The sequence below is a fragment of the Peromyscus maniculatus genome, chromosome 8, assembly GCF_049852395.1.
Source record: "Peromyscus maniculatus bairdii isolate BWxNUB_F1_BW_parent chromosome 8, HU_Pman_BW_mat_3.1, whole genome shotgun sequence".
NCBI lineage: Eukaryota > Metazoa > Chordata > Mammalia > Rodentia > Cricetidae > Peromyscus > Peromyscus maniculatus.
Window position 1 is genome coordinate 61,006,683 of NC_134859.1, and position 22,763 is coordinate 61,029,445.

Genomic DNA, 22,763 nt, shown 5'->3' on the forward strand with positions numbered 1-22,763 from the left:
GTTATTCAGGTGGCTGAGGGGAGGAATATTCCAGATGGAAGAGACAGAATGACCCAAGGCTACAGACAGGACAGAACTCTGGGGCACATGTGCCATAACAGCCTGCTATTGGGGTGTTGATACTGTTGGTGAATGTTGGCTGAGTCTAGGGTACTGAGCAGAGAGTTAGATATATTCCTGAAGGGAGGGTCACAGATATTGGGAGTGATGTCAGCCAAGCCAATTTTTAGAAACACTGGGAGAAGGTGGAGGAGAATGGGGCAAATGCAGGAGATGAGTGAGGAACAGCTGTATTGTCAGGAGAAAGTGCCAGACGTACAAGCTACTTACTGAGCCTTGTGGACTGTACTCAAGGGACCAAGAGAATGCAGAGTCCCACGTTCCTGGAAGACGAAGCTGCTGGTGGTTTCTAGAACATGGCCCGGGGAGAGGGAGGCACTTAGAAGAGAGGGTGAGGCCGGGAGACCCCACAGGACACATACAAACCATTTGCTATAGATCTGGAGAGTAAGAGGGAGGTGGCTTTGCTGTCATCGGTGTATACACAGGATACGGCGCCCTCAGCCCTGCCCAGAGGGTTGTTGGTAATTGAGAAATGGGAACGGTACCTGTGACAGAGACTGACAAGGAATGTCCAGAAAAGTTGGACCAGCTCTAGGAGAGAGCTGTGCAGAAGAATTTGGGGAGAAGGAGATTTTAAGGGGGCTTTGACCTCAGGGGCACTTGAGGCAAGATAGAAACTGGAAACGGGGTATCGGAACCAACCCGGCGTTTGTGCATGAGAAGCCGGCTCTGTCCAGTGAGCAGGGCTTGGAGAGGCGGGAGAGGAAGTCAGCTAGCTTCCTGTGAAGGAGAAAGGCAGTCCCTGAGATTCCCTTTCAGCAGGGTTTTGTTGTTCAATGGGAGTGACCGGAGCAGGCCTACTGCAAAGGAGCCGTGGGTAGCGGGGGAGGGGGAGACACACTCCTCTTGTGAGCTCCAGGGGGCACAGCAGACAGTTCTGGCAGCTGTCTGGCAAGCATGGCCTCAGGCAGAATCCAGACTATAGGTGGAGTGGTGTTTGCCCACACGGTGTTTGGTTTTTGTTTTCTTTATTTGTTGAATACAGTGTTAACTGGTTGTATGTAGAAATCCGTAATGCCAGCCTCTGGCAAATCCAAGGACGCAATAACCAGAGCCCCAGTCCCACCCTTTCCAAGACAGCAGTGGCTAGAACCCAAGGCCTTGGATGGGCCTGGTTTCCAGGCTGCCGCCTGTACCCCCTCCTCACCTGCCCACCTCACCAAATTGTTTCTTGCATGACTCCATCTGGGGCTCCGAGAAGAAAGATGAGTGAGGATGCAGGGGAGGGGAGGGTGAGCTCAGGGGATGGAAGGAGAGTGGGAAAGGCCACTGGGCACAAGAAGAAGCCGTGGAGCCGGCACTGGGCTTGTAGAAAGCTGGGACCAGCTAAGATGAACTAGGGGCAGGCAGTAACTCTAGTTCTCATTACTGAGAGACAGAACAGGAGCCAGAACCTTTGCCACCCAACATCCATGTCCCCTGGCTAGGGACGGTGATGTACCTGAGCCTCAGGGCCACACAAGACAGGTCTCTAAAGACAGAACCCTGTGTTCCCCACCCCAAGGATTCCTCAGAGCGGGGACACACTGAGACACTCTGCTTAGCATGGGGGAGGACTCCTGTCTAGGAGCCCCTGCACAGTTTGGGTATACCTTAGAGACTATCAGAGTCTCCTCCTGTCCCAGTGACAGGCCCCTTGTCACAGCCCCCTTCTGCTTCTCGAGGCAGTGACTTCCGGCCACCTTGTCACAGCCTTACAACCTATTTCCATAGCTCCCAGGTAGGGTTGCTGGCTTCTGACAGGAGAGGGGCTCTCGTTTGGAGCTCTCCCCAGGAAATAGCTCCACATACACTTCAAGATTAAAACATCCCCATTCACACCCTCTGTGGGAACATTCTCAGGCTTATTGGGAATCATGTGTGGATTGGACACATGTCAACGTCTCATGTTGAGTTGGAATGTAATTAGGTGACGGTGGAAAAAATTCCATCCGTCTCCTGGGAATGCTGGAATAATGAGCCATCAAGAGGGGGACCGAGGAAGTTGGCAGGGGCTGCTGACCTGAGCCGAGGTGCGGATCATTCATTAGCTCCAGAGATGCCCGTGATCTGGGCTGCATAAACGAGCAGGCCTGTTCCTAAGTGGGAGGTGGGAGAGCCAGAGTGAAGAGCTTGAAAGCCTGCCTCCAGCTTTAAAGTGGGAAATGGAGCAAGTCATCCCTTCCTGGGCTGGGGCTGGAGGAAGCCAGTCTTCCATTGAGGCTGGGGGGTGGCTGCTGAGCCACGCCCACGCGGAGAAGATGCTCTTGGGGACTAAGATTTGAACTCACCTGTGAGGCAGGGCTGAGGTCAAGGCCAGGCCAGGGGAGCAGGGGGTAGCCAGGGGGCCTCACTAGGAAGGTGAATTCAGAGACTAGCCCTAGGAGAACCTCAGACCTGCACCACCCTAAGCCAACGCCCTCTGGGTCCTTGAGGGTTACCCAGACTTCCTTGGGGTCCTATCCCACCCTTTCATGGAGGGACAAGGAAAGGCCAGTTGTGGCCCCAGCCTGCCCAGCAGTCCCAGGACACCCCTCCTTTCCCCAGAGTTCTCCTCCACGGCGGCACTACCCAGAGCGCTCCACGGGCGGCGCTACCCAGAGCTCTCCACGGGTGGCGCGGGCTGTTTCCTCTGCCCTCTCTTTTCTCATTCTCAGGCAGAGACTTCTGGTGGGCTTCCTCACCCCCGCTGGGCACCCTCACCTCATCAGGTCTGCCCTGCCCAGGCACTGCCTTCTCACCCTCTCTTCGCGCTCTCTTCCCCTCTCCTGGGGATAGAACCCAGGACTTTTCACATGCTGGGCAAGCCATCCGCCACTGAACGGCACCCTCCCCCTGCCGTCCTTGCTTTCCTGGCTTTTCCCTTTTCTCAGCTCGGGGGCACCCCTGGCTGGCGACCCACGACTCCAGCTGTCTTAGGGTCTCCATTTTCTCTCCATCCTGGGTTCTTGTACCTGGACAGGTCCTTTTCCTGATGCCCCCACCCCCGCCCCCGCAACAGTGCCAGCCACTAAAGTGGTCACCGCAGCATCTAGAATGGCCTGTGGTCACTGTCTACGGTGGAGGAAAGAGCAGTATCTGGACAGCCTTTCCTCTCCAGGCCACACCCCTTCCTGTCTCAGGGGTCCTCATGGGGCAGGTCCCTCTACTGGACAGTCTCTGGCTTTCTAATGCCTACAGAGAGAGTTTTGAGGGGCCTCCAGGACACGGAGCACCCTTTAGAGGTGCCCCCACCCGCACAAGACCTTTTCTTACTCTTTCTCACCTCAAAAGACCATAGGCCTCAGTGACAAGCCTGTGCCCTCCTCAGCACGGACTCTGTCTGATAGAAGGCAAGCTGATGACTTAAGCTTTCTAGTAGGACCATTAGAAAGGTAAAAACAAAAGATGAAAGTCAGCCGGGCCGTGGTGGCACACATCTTTAACCCCAGCACTCGGGAGGCAGAGCCAGGGGAATCTCTCTAAGTCTGAGGCCAGCCTGCTGGTCTACAGAGTGAGATCCAGGACAGGCACCAAAACTACATGGAGAAACCCTGTCTTAAATATGTGTGTGTGTGTGTATGTGTGTGTGTGTGTGTGTGTGTGTGTGTGTGTGTGTGTGTGTGTGTATGAAAGCCATGTATTTATTTGTTTGTTTGTTTGTTTGTTTTAGACAGGATTTCTCTGTGTGGCCCTGACCGTCCAGGAACTAAAATCTGTAGACCAGGTTGTTCTTGAACTCAGGGATCTGCCTGACTCTGCTTCCCAAATGGTCTTGAACTCAGGGATCTGCCTGACTCTGCTTCCCAAGTGCTAGGGTTAAAGGTGTGTGCCACCACAGTCCAGGTTTAAAATGTTTTTATTTAATCCAATGTATTAAAATATTTCATCTCTCCTGGGGCTAGAAAGATGGCTCAGCTGTTTAGAGCACTTGTTGCTCTGTCAGAGGCCCCAGGTTCAGTTCCCAGCTCCCACGCGGTTTCTCACAACCATCCATAACTCCAGTCACATACGTTAAATAAATCTAAAGTTAAGAAAAATCGTCTTGGCTGGGCGGGTGGTGGTGGTGCACGCCTTTAATCCTAGAACTCAGGAGGCAGACGCAGGGGGATCTCTGTGAGTTTGAGGCCAGCCTGGTCTACAAAGTGAGTTCTAGCACAGCCAGGGCTACAAAGAGAAACCCTGTCTCAAAAAAAAAAAAAAAAAAATCTCTCCACATAATCAAGAGACATTGTACATTCTTAATCATGAGAAATCTTTGAAATAGCTACATTTCTTTCTTTCTTTTTATTTTTGGGCTTTGTCTTTTGTTTGTTTGTTTGTTTGTTTTTGCTTTTGTTTTTTGAGACAGGGTTTCTCTGTGTAGCTTTGCACCTTTCCTGGAACTCACTCTGTAGTCCAGGAGGGCCTCGAACTCACAGAGATCCGCCTGTCTCTGCCTCTTGAGTGCTGGGATTAAAGGTGTGAGCCACCGCTACCAAGCTGAAATAGCCATATGTCAATGATCCTGGAGACCACAGCTTTAGATCATGAGCTGGGCACTTGAGATGCCAGAATTCTGTATTCAAATGGCTCCACTCTCGCCCACAAGATGTACCAGTCACTTTTCCATGGGCTTCTTCTCCTCCTTAGCTCAAACTCCGTTCTGGTCCTAGGAGCCTGAGTGAGGGGAACCGTAAACAGAGGCGAGAGAGGAGGGGCCCACCCAGGAGGTGGTGGGCTAGGATTCCATAGAGGTGGCCTGCATAGGCCCTGCTGGGAGAAGGGAGCAGGGGGTGAGGTGAGGTGTCGCAGTCCACAGACAGGTTAATGGCTCCTGCCTTGTACACAATTGAATTTGCCCTTCTGAGCCTTCTGGCTTTGGAGAAGGGCCTCTCCTCCTGGGAACTCAGCTGGACTCCCAGAGCCACAGGGCCTAGAGCAGCTGGGCTTGATTCAATCAGGAGAAATGAGCAGTGGGCTCACAGACATCTCTGTGCCCAGAGGAGCTGGTGGCTCGGCCGAGAAAGATAAGGAGAGCTGATGGGGTGGGGGTGGGCTTGTCCCAGGCCTCTCCTGGCCCTGCGGATCTCCTGGGAAAGCAACTCCAAAGACTGACACCCTCCCTGACTCCTAGAATACAGCTGTGGTTTGCCTGTGATGTGCATCCTCCTCCCTGACCATCTTCCAGTGTGTTCTCAAAGCTGTTTGTGGAATGATGTAAAAGCAGCAGCCAGGACCTGGTCTGTTCTCTCTGTACCTGTGAGCTGGTGCACATGTTAGGACCAGGGCTGGGGGTGGGGCGTGAGGGTGGAGAAGAAGCAAACGAAAGAGACTCCATCCTCTCTGTGTATCAACCCAACTCTGAGACCTATGATGTCGCCTCCTCTGTGCAGGAGGCAGATGAAGCCATGGGACAGGTTGACAGCCGTCAACTGGCATGTTCTCTCCCAACCTCTGGACTTGCCCAGGTACTTCTTCTGTTTCAAAAGTCCTCTCCAGTCCCCTGTGCACCCCTGCTGAGGCTGACCTGCGTCTGAATAGGCTTTCCTCCCTACTTTTCCAGGCTCCAAGAGTGCTGCTTCCTCTCTGCTCATCTGGGGGTCTCTAGTGCCATGGATGGCTCTGTGTAGAGCAATAGACAGTGTGTTGGCTCTGTCAGACCACCAGTAATTGTTGAGGGCCCAGCACCGTCCTGGGGACAGGGAACACATAAGCAAATAATTAAACCAGCTACTCTCGGAGTGTGGAGTGCTGAAAGGAGAATCGATGGAGCAGGGTTCTTATGAAATCAAGAGTGGCTGGGGGCCGGAGGGAGGTGTTCTAAGACGGGGAGGTGATGTCTGATCTGAGCCCTGGCTGCCAAAACAGAGATGGCCCTACAAAGGCCCCTGCCTGGAACACGTGGCCTTGTAGAAACAGCCAGTGTTAAAACTCCGAAGTAAATGTTATGTGATTCGGATTGCATGAACTGTTCAGAACAGGCAGATCCACAGAGACTTACAGGAGATTCGTGGCTGCCAGGGGTTGGGGGAGGGAGTTATGGGGGTGACTGCTAATGGACATGTGGTCTCCCTTTGGAGTAAGGGAAATATTCCGGAACTAGATAATGGTGGTGGCTGGCACAATGCTGTGAGTGCACCGCGTGCCACTACTGTGTGCGTTCAAATGGCAAATTTTACGGTTTACGTGTGTAGGAAGTGTGTGTGGACGTTACCATAAAGCAAAGCCAAACCTCCAAGGCACCCAAGCTCGCTCTGACCAAGAGTGGCTAGTGTGACTAGTGTCAGGGGTGTGGCTAGTGCGGGGGCCAGGCTCAGGATGGTGCTGGAGAGGAGCTGGGCCAGTCGTGAGAACATGGTGGACTGATAAGAAGTTGTATTTTATTGTGATGAAGGGGAAGAAGCCACTAGAAGATTCCAAATAGAAGAGTGGCATGAGTATAGCTTCCTTTTGACTTTGTGGTGCTGAGGATCAGACCCGGGGCGTGGCATATGCAAGGCCAATGCTGTGCCACTGAGCTGCACCCCAGTCCCATACTTAACCGTTTTTGAAAACATTCCTGGCTGTGGTGTAGATTGTGGTGGTGAGGGAGCGAAACTAAAAGCAGGGGATCCATTAAGGAAGTCGTCGCACGGTCTAGGGAGAGAGACCAGGGGGAGTGTGGGAACAGAGTAATGTGGGGGCGTATATTTTGAGGGGAAACCGGTGGGACCTAGGGGATCAAAGAAAGGGAGAAATGGGAACTAGCCTCTGCCTTTTCAACCTGGGCAACCCAAAGAACGGCTTCGTCAGCCTCTGGGATGGGGAAGCCTGTTAGGAAACACGCTGAGGATGTGGTGGGCCTGACTGTTGGTTAGCTATCCACGTGGTGACGTCAGTGGACAGTCTAGTGGACCACTGGGAACTTCGGGGCTAGCATCAGATCTCACTCCATGGAGATGGTGCTGAGAATGTTCCTGTGAGTTCACTGGGGATTGGTGTGACTGCTGGGCCTCAGTCCTGGAGAATAGGGACCCATAGAGATGAGATCAAGGAAGAGCGGCACTCTGAGCAGCGGCCAGCAAGATGGACGGGGGCTTCAAGAGGGTAAGGGCAGCCTGGACTATGTGCGATCCTGTCTCACACAAACACCAGTGAGCAAAGGCAGACAAATTGCCATTGGATGGAGCCTTGGGATGACAGGCCCGCCTTCCTGGTGCGTCTGAGTGCTCACAGCAGCATTAAAGGCTGGAGGGTATGAGTTGGCTGAGGCTGCCCTTCTGCGGCAAAGGCTGAACGGAGCATAAGGGCTTGGGTTAGGAATTTGAGATTGAGGGAAGTGGCCAAGGTTCTGGGCCACCCAGGAAATAAATGTTATTGAGTGAAGGGTGGTTGTGGGGGATCCAGTGGAGCCCAGGACTCGGCACGTTCTAAGAGGGCCTTACTCCCACTCTGGTCCCCTTTGCTTCCCGGGGAGTGATTCATATTTCAATATATTCCAGCTGAAAGGGATCCCACTTAGAGCAGGTGGTAAGCCAGTACATGGAAATTTGATATATTTTGACTAATGCACTTTTGAAATTTGAAAACTGCAGACGATTTTATTCAAGATCCATTTTTATACCAACTCATTACTGGGAGAAAAAGGCAAAAGATTTCGGTTTCCCTGTGAACCCAGACCTGTCACCACCAGGCCCTGCTAAGCAGGCCTGACCTGGCTGGGTCAGCCTTGCATGCAGCCACTGTCCGCCCCAACCACCGAGTCCCCGCCGGAAACTCTTTCTTTAGCAACCTCTTTCAAGGATCCCTCTGGGGGTTACTAGTCCAATTTAAAATCTGACCTACAGCCCCACCTCTGCGGTGCCAACTCCAGCAAATCCCTGGGGCCGGCACTTAAGACAAGTTTTGTGATACAGACAAGGGTATTACACAGAATCTCCACTTCCTCCCCTATCTATCTGCCTGTCCTCTCTCCAGCCTCCCGAGTCCAAAGCCTAAGGAGTGGAAGTAAGTAATGGAGACTGGGGAGGGGGAAGGCTGTCCACAGGGGAGCAGGAGTAAAGTCCGAGAGACGGGCGGCTGGAAGATGGTTTCTGAGTGAGCAATGCCCCAAAGAGCCGTCTGGCCTTTCATTATGGATGCCGGATCCATCTTGTTTGAATCATAATAGTTCTACCATCCTGGGCAAATGGCTGTAGTGTAGTGAGCTTCATTGTTCTTACTGGTCAAATGGGGACATAAATACCTTTACGGTGACTGGGGAGGGCTAGTCAAGAAGTGGATGTGAATACCCCTAGGAGGCACAGAGGTGGTTCAACACATGCTTCGATCCAGTCTCCAAGGCAAAGCCCTTGTCTCCTCCGCGTAGCTCACCGGATGAGAAGACAACCAGTGGAAAGTCCCGACTCTCTCAAAGTCCCCGAAGCTGGGGACTTCTTTCATGCAGATCTCAAAGCTAAAGGCTGTAAGCTAAACTTTCTAGAAGATAACTTGTCAGGGTTCATCAAGGGGACTTGGGCTCAATGAAATTGGTCCAAAGAAAGATCAGGGATTTGGATGTTGATTTCAGTGTTATTTAACTTAATATAACTGACCTTAAAGAATTAATAGATAACATCAATGCAGTAATAAATCAAGAGTCCCTGACATATAGAGAGGGTAGCTTCCTTCACCCCAGCCCCACAGCTTCCCATCAGCCTTGCCTCCCAGGACACAACAAATATCACCAATTTCTGCCATGATTTTTTTTTTGTTTTGTTTTAATTTGAAACAGGATCTCATGTAGACCATGCTGGCCTAGGGCTCTGATAGTCTTGCTTCTCAAGTACTGGGAACTAGAGGCATGAGTCACCATTCTGCCATAAATTTGTTGGCTCCCCCCACCCCCCACCCCAGCTGTTCTGGATCTCACTCTGTAGACCAGGTTGGCCTTGAACTCAGCGATCTATCTGCTTCTGCCTCCCAAGTGCTGGGACTAAAGGTGTGCACCACCACCGCTCAGCTACTTTAAAATGTGTTTCATTATTAATTTCATGTATATGGGTATTTTGCCTGCATGCATGTGTATGTACCATATGGGTACATGGTGCCCTTGGAGGTCAGAAGAGGGTGTCAGATCTCCTGAAACTGGAGTTACAGAGGGTTGTGAACCACCTTGTGGGTTCTAAGACTTGAACTCAGGACTTCTGGAAGAGCAGCCAAAGCTCTTAAACAGCTGGGCCATCTCTTCTTCGGGCCCTGCCGTGAGTTTTTGTTTGGTTTTTGAGACAGGGTATGTCGCTCAGGTTTGAACTTACTATGTAGCCCGGACTACCCTCAAATTAAAGATCCTCCTGCCTCTGTCCACCAGCTGCTAGGATTCGAGGTCTTGTACCACAGTGCCAGCTCAGCCATGATAATTTATAGCAGTGAAAGATGAGAGACGTAAATGTTTCAGAGATAAATAAATAATAATGGCATAAAGCGGCATCATCTGCAGTCTCCAGGAATCTGGCCTGTTAACTCCATCATTCTTCCTTCTATGGCATACCCTGGTAACTGGCCCTGGCTGACTGATGAGAGCTGACTCCCTACTGCCCCGGGGCAGGGACCACTCTGCCCACTGGGCTCCCTCAGGATCCTCAGTACAGAACTGAGCAGCCGGGTGGAAGCAGAGGGCTGCATATATAACACAATCTCAACTTTATTTCTTTAAATAAAATTTTTATTTAAATTTTATACAGCCCTATATAAATGAAGGAACTATTGAAGGTTCAGCAAGGACCTGTCAACGGTTGTCAGGGTAATGGGAATGGAGTGATTCCCCCCCTCCTTTTTACTTCCATACCTTTTACGTTTCCCCACAACTGGCAAGTATTATTTTAAAATGAAAGTAAATAGTGATGGACAACTTTAAAGGGAAATTGGATAGGTAAAAAGAGGCCTTGGAGACCACTCAGGAAGCCCACGCTAAATGTGACTTGGGTCAGGTCTCCCAGGCCTGGGGCCTGAGGATGAGCCGTTGTGGGTCCCTGGAGAACATGCAGCACTCAGGTCAGCAGAGATGGGGAAGCAGCTGGACACTGAGTACCTGAGGTGCTCATCTGGGCTCTGAAGGATGTGAGCAGATTCTATGTGGGAGTCGAAGGAGGGGTGGGGCCTGGAGAGTCTAGTTGTCCTTTGTCCTAGAACACAAGCTAGAGCCCAAGCGTCCAAAAGGTGGCAGGAAGCATTTGGATCGAAGACGATCAGAAAGGCGTGTTTGCAAATACTTCCAAACTCCTGGTTGAACGGCGCAGACTCGCCGCCGGCAACCCCACCCTTGGGTGACTCTCCCTTGCCTCGTGCCACACTTAATAGCTAATATCACTAGAGAAAGTCCCGAGATCAGGCCGGCTGGCGCTCCTGCAGAGGGCCCTCAGGTGACCAGAGGAGCTGACTCACCCACGACACCGGATGTCCCTCCCCCTCTCGCCTTGGACTCCCACCCCATGTCTACCTCCAATCTCTACCTCCTGCTTCATGGAGAAAGTAGAATCTGTCGAGGCTAACTCTGTCGTCATGTCTGTGTATGCCATGGCCCCCCATGACTCGGAGCAGGCGTTCCTCAGATCTCCCCCTATTTTCTGCCCTTTTGGTCCTCCTGTTTCAGCTTCTCCTCTGACAGTCTCTCTCCTCCTGAATCATGCTTGTTGGCATGTGAACAGGCTCTATTTCTTCCATCTCAAAAAAACAAACACTGGGAGGGGGTGGGAGATGGAGAGCATGGTTAATGGGTGCCCAGTGCCGTTGGATAGGAGTAACGTCTAATGTTCTGTCGCACAGTAGGGTAGCTGTGGTTGTCAATTAATTGTAAATTTCAAAACAGCTAGTAGAGAGGATTTTGGATGTTCCCGACACAAAGAAATGATAAACATCTGAGGTGATGGGTGTACTAATTGCCCTGATCATCACATATTGTATACATGTTTTGAAATGTCAGGCTGTACCCCATAAATATGTACAATTACTGTGCAGCGATTCGAGATAAAAACTATAATTTTAAAAAGCTAAAAAAAGAAAAAATAGCTGCCCTTGACCCACACCCCCACAAGGTCCTTCCTGTTTCTCCAACCACTTAACGTCAGAGCTTCCTGTGTGAGTGGTGCTCTTGGTGCCCACAGACACTCCTTGCTCCCTGCCTCCCCCAAGAGGAGTCACCCCTGTCCCATGATGGCAGGCAGGGCCACATGTATGATGTTGACCAATGGAATGTGAGTAGGGATGATGCTTGTCCCTTGAAACAAACAGAGAAAGAGCCAGTGGTTGGCCTGTCTTTGTGTCTTTTCCAGGGAGTGTTCTAGGTCAAGGATGCTCTTCTGACCTGGCTTCCCACGTGGAGCCCTCCCTCATCTTTGGCAAACCTTTGTTGCCGGCCGCCATGGAGATTCTGGGACACTTGTTTTCTCCACACATCCTCCCATGTCCTGGTTGATCCAGTGCATCGCCTTCCTCACCCCCCTTCATCCCTGTTTGTCCTGTGTCTTTGGTTCCCAGGACCTCCTAGACGTGAGCTTGCCACTGGTCCCCCTCCATAGCTGATCAATCAGTCGCTTCAGTCCACAGTTCATGCTTAGCACATCAATTCCCTCTGGAAACCCCGGGCTTCAGGGACGCCATCTTCTCCAAGGTTGCTTCTGCCCTCTTCCCAAACTGTCACACACCGCTGGATTCAATGCCGCATCTTCCCTCTTGACTGTCCTAGATGACCTCATCCATTCCCACGGACTAAGTGCCATCTCTATGCCAATGGCTCCCAGGTGCACTGCCTTCTCCGGTATCAACTGCATCTCTGAGAGGCCACTCAGACTGCACACGTCCCCGAGCCTGCTTCTGGGCTCCTTCAGGCTCACAGTGGCCCTGGTAAAGCCACCCCGGTCCTCCTGGTCCTCCCATACCTCACAGCAGCTCATCTGGATGTCATCCCAAACAATTCTCTATGCTGCTCATTGCTTTCTGCCTCTGGGACCTCACAACATCTCTCACAGACTGTAGCCACGAGCCTCCCTGCTGCCTGCCTTGCTCTGTGCCAACCTGTCCTCTTCAGATCCAGTCACATCGCCTCTCCTTCAGCCTCTGGCTCCCACCTTTCCCACCTCATCCCTTCTCCCTCCCCTGCATCTATACCAAGCACAGTCCTGCCCCCGGGGTATTGCACCAGACTGAGAAGCTGTTCCTCAGTCTATCCTTGTTCCTTGTTTTTTTCTTTCTTTTTCCTCTTCTTGAGACAGAGTCTCAAGTAGCCCAGGCTGGCCTTAAACTTGCTATGTAGCCAAGGATGACCTTGAACTTCTGGTCCTTCTGCTTCTACCTCCCAAGTGCTGAGATGACAGGTGTTCCTCACCACACTTGGTTCATGTGTTTCTGGGATTTGAACCTACAACTTTATGCATTCTAAGCAAACACTCTGCCAAGTAGGCCACATTGCCAGCCCTTGTTCCTCATTCTTAGCCTTTAGGCTGCAACTCAGATGTTGAGCCCATAGTTAAAAGAGAGCCCTTCTTTCATCTGAATCTTAATCCCTTCTTTGTGTTTCCTGTACTTAATTCAGCCCCTGCTCCCCACAATGGAGGATCCATGAGTGAAGGAACTGTGTCTCCTAATGTTGCAGAGACAACCATGAGCCCATCCTCTCCCCAAAATGGAGAGAACTGGGGACAGGTGCAGAACAGGATGGTCAGCAGGTATAGGATATACTCAGAGCCTGTGTATCAGTCCTGAATGCTTTTCACAGACAACCAGGAAAGTGGGAGGAGAGTCTCTGGGGCTGGAAACAAGGGCTCCTGGCAGAGAACCGCTTCTTCTCCAAATCACCGAGGCATCGGCTGCTCAGGGTGTGGGAGTACCACCCCCCTGCATGTCTCTGGCATCTCCATCGATAGTTGCCAACCCCTTCAAAGGGCCCCGCCCCCCTACACACACCCAGAATATATTGTCACTTACCCATCGGGTTGCAGGTGCACCTACAGTTTGCTATTGTTTGTGGGGAGTGGGAGTTGGCTCCACAAGGTTCCTAGGCAGGAGGCAAGTCCCAGAAACCTCCTGGGAAGGATGAATGCTCAGAACCATGAGGCCCTGCCTGCAGGGCATGGCAGCACATGCCTGAAATTCCAGAACGTGGTGGCAAAAAGATCAAGTGTTCAAAAGGAGGTTAGGGCCTTCCCTGGCTACGTAAGATCCTGTTAAAAAAGAAGAGGAGGAGGAAGAAATGGTGGTTGTTGATGGTGGTGGTGGTGAAAGGGAGGGAGGGCCCCCAAACCGAGCAGTAGGGTTGACTAACATGGGGACACACATTATGAGCCGGGAGTGTGGGTGAGGGATGCTGGGAGAGGTAAAGAAAGTCCACAAGCCCTGCATTTCCCACAGAGACATGTAGGCACAGGTGGGGATGATGGACTGGGACAAAGGACAGAGCAGAAAGCAGGATGCCTTCCAGGGACTCTTAGCCCTGAGTTAAGTGCCTCTCAGCATATGCTCTGGATTCTGAGACAGTCCTGAATTGGGGTGAATACTGCCAGGATGTCTTGGCAGTCTGGGAACAGTATCCTTTGCTAACAATAACAGTGAACACAATCTCCCATGCAGCCTGCTCAGGCCCAGGAAGCTTAGGTGCCCAGCCAGGCTCACTAGGCTTCCCAGGCCTATAAGGCCTCGGGGAGATTTTGTGGCCCATCTGGAGATGAAATGAGCTCCCACTGGAGTGGGTCATAAGTTTGGGCAGGGCCTTAATACAGAGCTGCACAGGGTAGTGTCCAGCCCCACCCCCTACAGCATACCCATGCAGGCAAGGAAGTGAGGCCTGGTGGGTAGGGTATGGGAGAGCCCAGATTGCTCTCTGGAGAAGTTGTTGGTCCAATTAGCATGGTGCTGGCAGCCAGGCCTGTTTCCAGGGGACCAGCCCAGGCCCACAAAAGCCTGAGGGGGATCCCGGTGCTGGGAGAACCTGCAGAGGGTGTTTGGGTCAGTGTGAGGAGGTGAGGACCAAGATGAGACACCTCAGTGCCACCCCCAGGCCCAGGGGGTGCTGCGCCTGAGATGCTGCCAGATAAAAGGGGCCTGGGCTGTCACCCACGGTCTCTAGAGACAGATATGAGCTTATATGCATGTGCTCAGGTACATGCAAATGCCTTGCATATGAACTATGTCTACATCCGTAAGCATGCAGGCCAACATATGTGAGCACATGAGCACCTCAGGTAGACCTCTACACAGACATGCACATAAACACAATGCTCAAATGTCCACAGCCCATGCTTATGCTTTGGCGAGTCCAGCTCTGACTTCTGGACTACAGGTACTGAGCCACAGTGTGATATTATACTAACGTACACTTGCATGGTCCCTCCCCTGCTCTAGGATATTTATTTGTTTGTTTGTTTGTTTGTTTGTTTGTTTGGTTGGTTGGTTGGTTGATTGGTTGGTTGGTTGGTCTTTTGAGATAGGGTTTTTTTTTATATAGCCCTAGCTGTCCTGGAACTTGCTCTGTAGACCAGGCTGTCTTGGAACTCGGAGATCCTCCTGCCTCTGCCTCCCAAGTGCTGGGATCAAAGGTGTGTGCGACCAAATCTGGCCTCCCCTCTTCTTTAACCCAGACATTTCTGTTTGAAAGGCTCTGGTCCTGGCCCCCCCTTTAGGGTGACTAAGTTGTTTTGGTTTGTTTGGGACTATTCCAGTTTATCGCTGAAAGTCCTGTACCTTGGGGAGCTCCCCAGTCCTGGGCAAAGCTGTCTATGTCCCCCTGCTCCAGGAAAGGCCTGGTATTGGGTCCTTCTCAGAGCTATTCTATCATCTGATCACTTCCTTGATGGAGTCTCTGCGCTCCTCCTGGGGCCCCGCGTCTCCCCAGGAGTAATTACTGCTAGTGTTTACTGAACACCGACTATGAGCCAGGTCCTGGGCTGGGGGTTTTCTGAGCCTAGGGCTTTCTAAGTGTCATCACTCAATTCTGCAGAGACTTGGGAAGGTGCTTCCCTCTCCCAGAATGGTTAATGAGCACCTACTGTGTGCAGGAAACACACTCATCAGGACAGAACGGTAGAAGACAGAAAGTAAACAAGTGAATTATGTTGTGTGTTAGAAGTCACGTGCTGTAGAATCAAATGTACCAGGGAAGAAGCACCTTGAAGATCAGCTGCTGAAGGGTGGCCTCCCTCACTGGGGAGAAGCCCTGCAGACATACTGGGAACAGTTCCAGGAGGAGGGAACAGCATGGGCAAAGGCAGGCGGCTGAGTGCCTGGCATATGGGAGGGACACAGTGAGGTCTGTGTAGCCAGGGAAAGCAGCGCCTCTGGCCTGCTCTAAACCTGGGAGCATCTTAGGGTTAGATGGGAGCCGTGGAGGATTTAGCCAGAGGGTCAGCATATTCTGACTGGGCCTTTCCCTGGACCTCTTTAGCGACTGTTGAAGGAGATGTAGGGGTGAGTGTGGGGACAGAGGGCCCACCCAGGAGGCAACCGCAACAGTCCGGGCAAGGGATGGCAGTAGTGGCTGCAGTGAGTGGGTATACACTGGGTGAATTCTAAAATTAAACCAACAGGATTTCCAGACAGTGGAGTATGGGCTGAGGGAAGGAACCACTACGATTCTGAGGTGTTGATCCTGAGCCGCTGAAGTGAGCGGGTCCTCTTCACCCAGGATGGAGAGGCTGCCAGTGGAGGCTGTGATGGAGGAAGAGAGGAGCTTGGTTTGGATGGATCCAGTTAGACAGATGGAGATGTGGGAGCGGTGGGCGGTGCCAGCATCTGTGGGCCCGTCCTCGGCTTTCAGTGATTGTCCCATTTTGCAGGTGAGGAAAATGAGGATCCTTCAGACGTTAAAAGGAGCAGCCAGGATTCAACTCCGGCCGGCCTCTGGCTCCACCACGCTCTTCTCGCAGCCATGGGTAGGAGGCTGCCGGCCATGCTGCCCAGCAGTGGAGGCTGTTGAGGGGAGCCCAGCTGTTCGCTGGCCAGCTTCCTTGTCTTCAGGGCTGAGCCAGGAAGGAGCCTATGCTTAGAACACAGTGGCATAAGTGCCAAGTGGCCCGAGGCGCCAGCAGCCCCAGGAGTACAGCCGGCCTGGCCTGAGGCCGCCATCCACGCAGCGGAGAGCATTCGGTTAGCATTGATTGCTAAGAGAAGAGCATCTGGCCAGGCTGGGGGCAGGGGAGGGAGGGCTGAAGGCCAGAGAGACTGGCTACACAGCCGAGCAGCCTGCAAGCTTCCGAGAGACCCACTGACCTGCCCTGGGACCATGGGGAAACCAGCCATGGGGGTGTCCCTCCTCAAGGGGAGGGAGGGCGAGTGGGTAGCGCGGGCGGGCAGCCCCCAGCATGGTACACTGTCCTGAGAAAGCTGACCAGCCCTATTTGAGGCTGCTCTGCCCGCTCCTGGGCAGGAAGCTGAAGCGAGAGCCCCAGCCTGAAGGGCACTAGACAGGGTCTGTCCCACCACTGTGTTCTCCAGCTGTGGCCAGCCACTGATGCTCTGGGCACCTCATTTTCTCCTGCGTGAGTGATGCTGCCCCCACAGGGTTGTGAGAGCTTCAGTTTAAAGGCCCTATTCCCAGAGTCCGATCTTCCTCATTAGTTCCTCTACTACTTCCGGTGGCTGGGGTACTGCAGGGTCCCTACTACACTGGATTGTGTGGCCTAGGTATCGCAGACAGGCCCTGTTGATGCTGGTCCCAGTGCCAAGCTCTCTGACCACCCCAGTCCTGGGTTTCTCCAGCCGAGTCTTCCTTGGAGGCTCTGCACCATCAGAGGGGTGGGAAACCACAGCCCGCTTTTGTGCCTCAGTGCCTTTGCACATGCTATCCCGCCGCCTCTGCCTTGCCGCCCACCCCACCAGGTCTATTCCCGTGGGAGCACTCATAGGCACATCTGGCGAGGTGGCTGTCCATGCTCAGCTCGGCAGAAGGAGTTTGGAGTTTGCAGGCTGACCCAAGGACACTGCCAGCTCCCTTGCCTGGATGTCCTCTGTGCTTAGATGTGAGCAGACTCCCCTCACAGCTAAGGCGGCTGCACAGAGCAGGATCTCTCTCAGCCTAGTTCACAGGTCAAATAGACCACACAGGGGTGTCACATAGGGGATCAGTGACCAAACAATGCTGACTCATGGCCCAGGGGTGGCAGAGGCTTTCCTTTACGCCCCTTCCTAAATCCCTCCTATACTCCCAAGGTAGGTACCTTGGCGTTGCCACCCCCATATGCAAATGGACCATGATGCTCATTGCCAGGCTCTTCCGACACTGGCTTCTGTGACTTTCCCAGACTCGGGGGCAAGTGTGAATGGAAGAAGGAATGAATGAGGTTATGCAGCCGCTTGGGGAGCGAGTGCGCGTGGGAGGCTGGAGGTTTGGGAGTAGTGAAGCAGAACGCAGTGAAGGGCATCCCCCGGAGAAGAAGGCAGGGAGGGCTGGGTCTTCTCCCTTCCGCCCCCTCAAGCAGAAGGCAGCCCCGACTCAGGAGGGGCCTGAGGAGTCTGGCAGGAGAGGTGCGGGGCCTCTCCGCAGAGACGTGGGTTCCTGCTAATTTGCAATCTTAAAATGCACAGCAAAGGCTCCCTCCTCATTGTTGGTACATTAATCAGGCAATCAGTGGGGCAGGGCTCCCAAGGGCCTCATGGAGGGGGCACACAAGGCGCCTCGGTGATGCAGTGACTGCCTCCCCGGGAAGAAACCTGCTGGGTGACAGTCCCAGGACTGGCACCTGCTGGTTCAGGCAGGGGGTCCAAAAGTGGCCAGGGCTGGCTGGGACAGCTCATCCCAGGGCTTGGAGTGACACCACTGGCTGTTAAAGACACGGATGTAAACTTGATTGGGCCCTCAACACACCCTCCCGTTAGAAGAGACTGGAGGTCCTGGAAGGCTAGCCTTCCTGGCATGTGGGAGAACAGTAAAGGGCAGGGGTCAGCTGCCCTGAGCCTGCATCCTCTTAGTATGCCTCACTGGGCAGGAAGTGACTGCCCCACACAGTCCTTGGCCTCGCTGCCTTCGACCTCCTAGGATGAGATCCTGTCCTTCCTTGAGGTAACGCGGGAACTGAGCCTGGTCCTGCATCAGGTCTTGCCTAGAGTCCTTTGTCCTCCTGTTGCCCTCTTTGAGGAAAACCCCAATCCTGCCTCCACCCTGCCCTGCTCTCCGACTCGTCCACCTGCCACCGTGCATTCATAACTGGTCACTAATCCCACAGCGGAGCTTTGGTGCAGTTTGATTGTTTCCCCTGAAAACCAGCCCTGGCCTGGTTTCCCCTGTGCACTGGTATTCCCTGGAGGCCCCTGCTTTAGGGTTATCCAAGGAACCCCCAGATTCTTCAGGGGTGCACAGAGACAGAGCAGCCCCAGTGGGTGGGAGAGCACACACAGCGCGGGACAGGTTGAGGGGGCAGGCAGAGCTCTCTGTAAACTCCGATGAGCTGTACAAATGTCGAATGGCATTAGCGCTAAGCCCACCGCAGCCCCTACCCGCCTGCAGCTGCAGGCCAGGGAGGAAATGCTTTATTTTCACAGGACCCCCAGTGGAGGCTCTGCTGTGTCTCCTTCAGCCTAAAATGTGAGCCAAGCATGGTGCATGTCCTTGAACCTAGAGTCTGGGCTTTCTCAGAGTGGCGGGGATAGGGCCACTCCTTGGGGAAGGTTCTGGCAAGAATGGCCTTCTGGGAAGGCCTGAGCAGGAGAGAGGGTGCGAGCCCGGCGAGGAGGTCAGAGGGGGCCTGTGGACAGTGCAGCCAGGGAGGGTTGAATGCTGATGGCGCAGGGCAGGCCACCCTCCAGCCGGCTGGGATTTGGAACTTTGCCGCCCTCTGCAGCGTAGGAGCTCTTGGACCAGGGGGTGGAAGGCTGGAGACCACACCCAGGACTCCAAGGAGGAAGGCTGCCAGAGTAACATCTCCTAGACATGCTCTGGAGAGGGAGCTTGAGCAGAGGTGGCTGTGGCCTGCATGCTGTCTGGTGGCGGGGTGACAGCACTGCCGAGGACCTGCAGAGTATGGCCCAACCCGGAAAGGGTCCTATGCTGCGCAGACACTGCCGCCGCTAAGGTCGTAATTGCTCTGAAAACGCAACTGAACCCAATTATGCAAAAACTAAATTATGTGCGATGATTTTTATGTGCTGGAAACATTCAGTTGAAGCCGGGTGATTACAGGGGATGAGAAGCAGCTGCCACTCTCTGGGAACCCATAACTCCCAACAGCTGGGAGCTGTCACTGACTTACGATGCTGTTTCTGTCGGGAATGGGATGGGGGGGGGGGGGGGTTGACTGGGATGGCAGTCAAGGTGGAGACCTGCTTTGCTTGGCCAGGAACCTGGGCAGCCCCTGGGCCTGGGCAGGAGTGGGTCTGGGTTCCCGGGTGGGCAGGTTGGTCAGCAGGGTGGCTTCTTTCATCCCACATGATCTGGGCACAGCTGGTAGCAAGAAGACTCAGTTCCTATGCCCTAGGCGCCCTGGCTCTCCCAAGAGTCCTAGCTGAACAAGCCAGAAAAGAAGGAGCAAGAGGCTAGCTGAGCGGGGTAGGTCATGGCTGCCTGGCCCTTCAGGGTGGCCGTCTGTAGGCCTGGAGCCTGTCCCCATCTTCTTGACGCGCCTGCTGGGCCACTTGGGGCAGCTGTGACCCTGGAAAAAGGCAGGTAATGACAATCGTCCATAATGAGGCTGCTTCAGTAATGAGCGTGGGCCTATTACCCGACCACAGGCTGGACACATCCGAAAATAATTATTTTAAGGATCCATTAACGAATGCCTAATTAATGCCCAATTAGAGGGAAGCTACAGAGGAAATGCTCTGGACAGTCAAGAGGCAAGGCCTGGTTTTACAGCCTTAGCCGGGCAAGCTCAAGCATGGCGGAGAGATGCAGAGGGCCAGAAGGTGAATCCGAGGGGGGCAGCCTCGATCTGGCAGTGTCGTAGACCCCAGGGAAGCCTCATGTGTCAACCCTGGTGTCACTCACAGTCCCTCACAGAAACACGCCTTCTCTGTACACCCTTTCAGCTCTGTGAACCATATTTAACAAACGAGGGAACTGAGGCACGGATGGGGTGTGTGTGTTACGTATTTGAAGTTTGGAACACAATGTGAATGAGGCATCTTCTGAGGTATGTTTTGGTATCATGAACGCAATGCTTTCCTTATTTTGAGGAATCATTTGAATAAAGTGATCGTTCAGGACTCCAGATGGGATATTTGCTTTGTTAAGAGTCATTACTCGTGAAAGCAGCTAACGGTGAGCAAGTGGAAGGGCCGGGACCCGAGCTGGAGGCTGACATGCTGTGTTCGTGGGTGCGTTCCACTCAGCAGTAGGGCTGACAGCCTGAAGGGATGTTTGGATGGGGATTCCAGACTTTCGGGACAGAGCCCAAGAGGTGTGGAGATAATGTGGGCCTTGGCCCCAAATTTCCTGTCCGGCCTCCTAGCCTAAGGGACCCCTGTATACAGTACAGAAGACAGAGTCCTTGTGGGCCAAGAGGGTCCCTCACCAGTCCCCATTCCACCCTCTGTTCCCCGCATCTCCCCCTTCCCCGGGCAGCCCTCATAGCTCTTCTCTCTCTCTCCCACCAGGGTGCTGTGTGGAGTTGCTGCTGCTGCTGCTGGCTGGGGAGTTACCCCTGGGTGGAGGCTGTCCTCGAGACTGTGTGTGCTACCCCGCGCCCATGACTGTCAGCTGCCAGGCACACAACTTCGCCGTCATCCCGGAGGGCATCCCAGAGGACAGCGAGCGCATCTTCCTGCAGAACAACCGCATCACTTTCCTCCAGCAGGGTCACTTCAGCCCCGCCATGGTCACCCTCTGGATCTATTCCAACAACATCACTTTCATCGCTCCCAACACCTTCGAGGGCTTTGTGCATCTGGAGGAGCTAGACCTTGGAGACAACCGGCAGCTGCGGACGCTGGCACCCGAGACCTTCCAGGGCCTGGTGAAGCTCCATGCCCTCTACCTCTATAAGTGTGGACTGAGTGCTCTGCCCGCAGGCATCTTTGGGGGCCTGCACAGCCTGCAGTACCTCTACTTGCAAGACAACCACATTGAGTACCTCCAAGACGACATCTTTGTGGACCTGGTCAACCTCAGCCACTTGTTTCTCCACGGCAACAAGCTCTGGAGCCTAGGCCAGGGCATTTTCCGGGGCCTGGTGAACCTAGACCGGTTGTTGCTGCATGAGAACCAGCTCCGGTGGGTCCACCATAAGGCTTTCCATGACCTCCACAGGCTGACCACCCTCTTCCTCTTTAACAACAGCCTCACTGAGCTGCAGGGTGACTGTCTGGCCCCCTTGGCGGCCTTGGAGTTCCTTCGCCTCAATGGCAATGCCTGGGACTGTGGCTGCCGGGCGCGTTCCCTGTGGGAATGGCTGCGGAGGTTCCGAGGCTCCAGCTCCGCTGTCCCCTGTGCCACCCCTGAGCTGCGGCAAGGCCAGGATCTGAAGCTGCTGAGGGCTGAGGACTTCCGGAACTGCACAGGACCAGCATCTCCACACCAGATCAAGTCACACACGCTTACCACCTCCGACAGGGCTGCCCGCAAGGAGCACCATCCATCCCACGGCACCTCCAAGGACAAAGGCTACCCACATGGCCATCTGCCTGGCTCCAGGTCAGGTTACAAGAAGCCAGGCAAGAACTGCACCAGCCACAGGAACCGAAACCAGGTCTCCAAGATGAGCACTGGGAAACAGCTTCCTGAACTGCAGGACTACGCCCCTGACTACCAGCACAAGTTCAGCTTTGATATCATGCCTACCGCACGACCCAAGAGGAAGGGCAAGTGTGCCCGCAGGACCCCCATCCGTGCCCCCAGTGGGGTGCAGCAGGCTTCCTCGGGCGCTTCCCTGGGGGCCTCACTCCTGGCCTGGATCCTGGGGCTGGCAGTCACTCTCCGCTGAGGATGCAGGGCACCATTACCCAGCACTGCCACATGTCCAGCAAGGAACAGAATCTTTTCTTTTCTTTTTCTTTTTTCTATGTGGAAGATCTGCTGGGTTTCAGGAAAAGGCTGCTAAAGCCTTCAGCCACAGTCTGGACCCTTCCTGGTGAATTGTAAGTCCGAAGTGTACAGCTCTAGACAGGAGGGGTAGCACATCTCACCTGGTTGTCCTGGCCCAGCACCCACCTACGGACAGCATCCACTCGGCACAGTGGTCAAAGGCACGCGAGGCGAATCATCAGTAGTGACAGGACACGTGCCCTTTGCAGAAGCTGGGCTCTGTGGAATCCTGGCCATTGGGAAAGAAGGGCCGACGGACCCTGCTGCTTTGGGAAGGAGCAGGACTCAGGACAAGGCTCACCGGCTGGGGCAGCCAGCAATCTCAGAGCAGTCTGGGCTCTTGCCTGAGGCCACTTAGTCAACCTGCCCAGTCCAACCCTATGCCACCCTCAGTCCCTACCCGTGGGGGTAATGCCTCTCATTCCTGATGTCTCAGGCAGTCCTGGCAGACCTGCCGGGGTCCAAGAACCAATCACCAAAGGAAAGATGGCCAGAGGATGACATTTAGAACTTCACTCGCATTGAGGGTCACACAGAAGGTGCAGCTTTATACCTATGTCCACTTATATATATATTCTCACGCCCTACCCACACACCCACACAATATAAATATATATATATATAAATATAAATATACAAATGCACAGGCCCCACCCCACTCCTTACCAAACTGTACGTCTTATCATGTTTATAAACTATACGGGAACCTATATTTGCTCAACTACAGATTGTATTGGTACTT

General features: G+C 53.6%; 1 protein-coding gene across 1 annotated transcript in view; it reads left to right on the forward strand.

The window, feature by feature from the left end:
• The window catches only part of Rtn4rl1 (reticulon 4 receptor like 1), a 71,500-nt gene extending 49,437 nt beyond the window's left edge, over positions 1–22,063 (forward strand). Inside the window, exon 2 of the mRNA XM_006977381.4 lies at positions 20,596–22,063. Coding sequence (XP_006977443.1) covers positions 20,596–21,920 — 1,325 coding nt within the window. The 3' untranslated portion in view covers positions 21,921–22,063. The remainder of the gene's footprint in view (positions 1–20,595) is intronic.
• The last annotated feature ends 700 nt before the right edge of the window (positions 22,064–22,763 follow it).